Raw genomic sequence first — 6,029 nt, 5'->3', positions numbered from 1 at the left:
TTTTCTAGCTCTGCCAGTAAGTGTCTGAAAGCAATCAGCTCTCTTGCTCTGTGGGCCAGGAAACCCACCACACCCTCTCCTGGTTCTGTTGCCATTTCTGTGCACTGCTTCTTGGTGTCCAAGTCTCTGGTGTTACAGTTGTCTCTCGGGTCTAGGAGGCTCTCAGTGCAGGAATGCAGGATTCAAAGGACATACTCCAGTCTGGGTCTTCTTTCTTGCTGGTGGTGAAGTTGCCCTTTGTGCCTCTGGGATGGCTCATTTTAAGCCTAGTGGGATGCTAAAACTGGCCAATTCCCTCATTAGGGTCCCATACATCTTAGTTACATGTTCTAACCCACAAGGGTGATATGCACCTTAATTACATTATCAATGAGGTAACCAATCCCCTTGGTGGGACACAAGCCCTTCATTTGCACAGTTCCACACCATCATTTGGTGGGAGTTACAAAGACCATGACTAGAGGAACCGTATCACTTCACTACACTGAAGGGACATGGATAAAGGTTCTACATCTGGTATTAGAAATGTGTTTAGGGGACTTTAAACTTATTGTTGTTGGTTTGACACTGGGAAACTGTTTGGGTGTGGTTACAGGCTCTGACCCTGGAATCTGGAAAGCTCTGTAAAGATGATTTCAAGGCAAGGGAGAATGGGTAGTTAAAAGGAACCAGGGGCTAGGTCTGGGAAATGAGCATTAAGGAGCAGTGACACTTCAATGAGTCACGATTCAGCAGATCAGAATAGAAAGTATGAAGGAAAACTAGGGAAGGGAGCTGTCACAGAGCAAAAGAAGTAGGGAGTTACAGAAAAAAGTGATCAGTTAGAAGAGGTAATCCAGCCCCTGGGGGTATGGGACACTCACTCCCTTCACCTGCCATCTGTCTCCAAATCCTCAATCATTCCTCTCCCCAAGCAAATTATCAGTTTCTCCGATAAACATATTTAGGACTTATTTTTCCTTACGGATTGTGAATGTGAACTCCATGTGCCTTTCAGGAGACGAGTAACATAGACTGAGTTATGTTTTATAAAGAAAAATTTGACACAACAAAGGACAACAGAGCATGAGAATGAATTTGTTGAATGAAAACAAGTCAACCTTTCTTCTAATTTTCTCTTGCAGTTGGTTACACAACGTAGAAAATGTGCCTATTCTGTCACTGTTGCCATCTTCACCCTCAGACAGAGCACAGGTACCCAGACTTCTCCCCTCAGAGGCAGGGGAACCACTGATGTGTGGTGGCAACATCTTGCCCAAGTACTTAGTCAGCTTAGCAGGGACAGTGGAATAAAGTTCTACCCATAGACCCTGCCCACACAGCTCTCCTCCCCAAGGCTCTGATGAGGTCTGACTTTTAGTTAAAGCCTTGGCCACCCTCCTTGCACACATGTGGCCTCTCCCCAATGTGTCCCTTGGTGGAGTAAGGATGCCTGATCTCTGGGCAAAGACTCGTCCACACTGCTTGCACACATGTGGCTTCTCTCCTGAGTGTGTCCCCTGGTGAAGAAGCAGGTGAGATTTCTGACTAAAGTCTCTCCCACACTGCAGGCACACATAAGGTTTCTAACCTGAGTGTGTCCTTTGGTGTTTGATGAGACTTGACTTCTGGCTAAAGCCTCGCCCACACTCCTTGCACACATATGGCTTTTCCCCAGAGTGTGTCCTGTGGTGTATAAGAAGGCTTGCTTTCTGGTTAAAGCCTCGGCCACAATCCTTGCACACATAAGGCTTTTCCCCTGAGTGTGTCCTCTGGTGGATAAGAAGGCGTGATTTCCAGTTAAAGCCTCGGCCACACTCACTGCATACATAGGGCTTCTCCCCTGAGTGTGTCCTCTGGTGGATAAGGAGGCAATATTTCCAGTTAAAGCCTCGGCCACACTCACCACACACAAAGGGCCTCTCCCCGGAATGTGTCCTCTCGTGGATACGTAGGTGCGATTTCCAGTTAAAGCCTCGGTCACACTCACTGCAAATATAAGGCTTCTCCCCTGAGTGTGTCCTTAGGTGTCTAGAAAGGCTTGATTCCCGATTAAAGCCTCGCTCACACTCCTTGCACACATATGGCTTTTCACCTGAGTGTGTCCTGTGGTGTATAAGAAGGTTTGATTCCTGGTTAAAGCCTCGGCCACAATCCTTACACACGTGAAGCTTCTCCCCGGAGTGTGTCCGCTGGTGCCTAAGGAGGCCTGATTTCTGGGTAAAGCCTCGCCCACACTCCTTACACTCATAAGGCTTCTCCCCAGAGTGTGTCCGCTGGTGCCTAAGGAGGCCTGATTTCTGGGTAAAGCCTCGCCCACATTCCTTACACAAATAAGGCTTCTCCCCTGAGTGTGTCCTCTGGTGTGTAAGGAGGCGTGATTTCCAGTTGAAGCCTCGGCCACACTCACTGCACACATAGGGCTTCTCCCCTGACTGTGTCCTCTGGTGGATAATGAGGCTTGACTTACAGTTAAAACCTCGACCACACTCATTGCAAACATAAGGCTTCTCCCCCGAGTGTGTCCTTTGGTGTCTAAAAAGACTTGATTGCTGATTAAAGCTTCGGCCACAGTCCTTACACACATGAGGCTTCTCCCCTGAGTGTGTCCTCTGGTGTGTAAGGAGGCACGATTTCCAACTGAAGCCTCGGCCACACTCACTGCAAACATAAGGCTTCTCCCCAGAGTGTGTCCTCTGGTGCATAAGAAGGCGTGATTTCCAGTTATAACTTCGGCCACACTCCAGGCACATGTAAGGCTTCTCTCCAGAGTGTGTCCTCTGGTGGAGGAGGAGGCGTGATTTCCAGTTAAAGCCACGTCCACACTCACTGCACACATAGGGCTTTTCCCCTGAGTGTGTCTTCTGGTGCAGAAGGAGGCCTGACTTTTGGGTAAAGCTTCGGCCACACTCCTTGCACACATAAGGCTTCTCCCCTGAGTGTGTCCTCTGGTGGATAATGAGGCGTGATTTCCAGTTAAAACCTCGGCCACACTCACTGCAAATATGGGGCTTCTCCCCAGAGTGTGTCCTCTGGTGGAGAAAAAGGCGTGAATTCCGGTTAAAGCCCTGGCCACACTCACTGCACACATAGGGCTTCTCCCCTGAGTGTGTCCTCTGATGGAGAAAGAGGCGGGATTTCCTGTTAAAGCCACGTCCACACTCACCACACACATAGGGCTTCTCCCCAGAGTGTGTCCTCTGGTGCATAAGGAGGTGGGATTTCCTGTTAAAGCCCCATCCACACTCACCACACACATAGGGCTTCTCCACTGAGTGTGCCTTCTGGTGGGTAAGAAGGATTGATTCCTGGTTAAAGCCTCGGCCACACTCCTTGCACACATAAGGCTTCTCCCCTGAGTGTGTCCTCTGGTGCATTAGGAGGCGTGATTTCCGATTATACCCACGTCCACACTCCAGGCACACGTGAGGTTTCTCACTTGAGCGTGTGCTCTGATGTGTGATGAGAAATGATTTGTGGCTGAAGTCTCGGCCATACTCGCTGTGCACATAAGGCTTCTCCCGGAAGGGGGACCTCTGCTTTGTGATGACATTTGAATTCAGGCCACAGGCTGGCTCATCCTCTCTACAGTTGATGGCACCACATCCTGAGGCTTCTGATTCTGTCAGGGCTGACTTGGCCTCGATTCCTACCACCACGCTGCCTTCTCCAGGGCCTGCTGACTGTCCCTGGGGGGGGCTGGACAGTGCCCTTGCAGTCGCTCGCTCCCCTGTCCCCCTACACCAGGGTTTGGAGTCCTCTCCTCTCCCCCGACCTTCGGAGTGTTCACTGCAGCAGCTCTGAGCAGAGTCCTGCTGCTCCTGCTGCTTCTGTCGCCCGGGGCTCGGATCCCCTGGAGGAAAGTGGTTTCCTGCACACGAGCCTGGGAAGATCGGAAGGACATGTTGGTTGAGGAACCGCTGACAGGAGAAAGCCAGAAGGCAGGAGGAACACGGGTAGACTCCGGGCTTTGGTTCTGCTGAAGACAGAAAGTTTTCTGTTAGAGCAGCCACTGTGGGGCAGCCTGGGCTGTGCTGCCTTCTCTTATGGAGTCCTTGGGTGGCACAAACAGTTAAGCACTCGACTACTAGCCAAAAGGCTGGCAGTTCAGGAGACAAGCCTGGTAATCAGCTTCAGGAAGTTCATAGCCTGGAAAACCCTGTGGAGCAGTTCTCCTCTACACACATGGGGTCACCATGAGTCAGAACCTACTCAACAAAAACCTGACATCTTATTGCCATACTTGTAAGTGACGATATATACAACACAATTTGTTTTCCACCTATAATGTATTTATATTCCATTTATACAAATTATACTTTCTACTTGACGGCAGTGAGTTTTTTTCTTTTTTTTATTGCAATCCAGAAGCATGCTAGTACAGTGGTTAAAGTGCTGGAATACCAACTATAAAGGTTGGCATTTCAAACCCACCAGAGCTGCTCCATGAGAAAAAGATGTAGAAGTCTGCATTCATAAAGATTTACAGCCTTGCAACAACATAAGTGACCAACGGAGTACTATGCAATACGGAAGAACAACGAAGAATCCACGAAACACCTTACAACTTGGGTGCACCCGAGGACGTTATGCTTAGTGAAGTAAGTCATCACAAAGGGACAAACACAGTATGAGACCACTATTAGACAAAGTCAAGGAAAGGTTTCCACACAGAAAGAAACATTCTTTGATGGTTTACCAGGAAAGGTAGGAGGCGAGAGGGAAAATCACTAACTAGATGGTAGGCAAATGTTATCTTTGTTGAAGGGAAAGACAATACACAAAATGAAGGAAGTCAGCACACAATGACCAAGGCAAAGGAAGACACTGACTGGTACACAAAGTAAAAGGCTACATTGGTAAACACTGTAGCATATACAATCCTACAACAGAAACAGTCATTTACGAATGGATACATAGATACATAAACTGAACATGAAGGGATGGTGTATGGAAGCGCGTCATGCTATGTAAGTTTGGCAGCAGACATTTCTACATACATATTGGTATGTGCTGCAGATATATCCGTGTATATACTAGAACACATAAGGGGTGTAGTCAGGAAAACTTCTTAGCCATAACCAAACACCTCATGGGACTGGGTTACTGGGCCTAAAGGTTAGGAACACCTAAGTCAATTGCTAAAACACAGTCCATAAAGACCACATTCAACATCACACTCTAATGAGTAGTGATGGGGGTCTTAAAAGCTTACAAGGAGACTTCCAGCAAGATGGAGGACTAGACAGACAAGCTACACAGACCCTCTCCACAAAGAAAAGAGAAACCAATTGACACAGATACAGAAGATAATCCTGGAGCCCTGAGCTTTGAAAGGAAGGATACAGAAGTAGATTAAACATCAACTAGTAGATGAACCTGAATGAAAACGGTGAATAAGGAGACAACCAGATCTGCAGACTGTCAGCTACCCCAACAGCACGGCCAGTTTGAATGTTTACAAGTGGTGTTAAGACCTGGGCAGTAACCTAAAAATCAGTCTGCCTTGCCAAGGGCTGCATGGACAACTATACTGGTGGCTTCTGACTAGAAAGGAAAACAGCAAGTAAGGAGACAAACTGAGCTGTGATTTTGGCTGTCGTGAGGGCACAATCATTTTGAATATTGACAAGCAGTTCAGTCATTTTGGATATTTAAAGTGACAGCATTCTATCCCAGTGACCTAAGAATAGGCTGCACTAGCTGAGGACAGCATGGGCACACAGGAGGTTGACAATTGGGAAAATGTGATATTCCCTTTCTTACTCTTATACCCCACACCTTTTTGGTGAATGGAGATGTGGCCATACCCCACCTCCACCCACCTTCTGGACCAGCAGGAATTCCATCCATGCTCAGACAGAGCCTGGGTGCCTTGCCAGCCCCCCAGATTTATGCTTTTATTTTCTTGTTTTAAATTATTCTTTTTCTCATCCTTATATTCTCCTTCTTTTTTTTTCCCTTCCCAGGTTCTAGGTTTTTTTTTTTTTTTTTTTTTTTTTTTTTTGTCGTCCCTTTTTTTTCTTTTTTCATTTGTGTCATTCTTTTTA

The 6,029-nt window shown here is 47.4% G+C and overlaps 1 protein-coding gene across 1 annotated transcript in view; it reads right to left on the bottom strand.

The window, feature by feature from the left end:
* Positions 1-1,472: 1,472 nt before the first annotated feature.
* Positions 1,473-6,029, bottom strand: part of LOC103206092 (zinc finger protein 343-like) — a gene marked incomplete at its 3' end in the record, with an annotated part of 13,068 nt that continues 8,511 nt past the window's right edge. Inside the window, 1 exon segment of the mRNA XM_042782391.1 lies at positions 1,473-3,958. Coding sequence (XP_042638325.1) covers positions 1,473-3,958 — 2,486 coding nt within the window.

The sequence above is a fragment of the Orycteropus afer genome, unplaced genomic scaffold (genome assembly GCF_000298275.1).
Source record: "Orycteropus afer afer isolate SDZICR_OR568_19922 unplaced genomic scaffold, OryAfe1.0 scaffold00295, whole genome shotgun sequence".
Classification (NCBI taxonomy): Eukaryota; Metazoa; Chordata; class Mammalia; order Tubulidentata; family Orycteropodidae; genus Orycteropus; species Orycteropus afer.
This window is presented reverse-complemented; position numbering and strand designations above follow the sequence as displayed.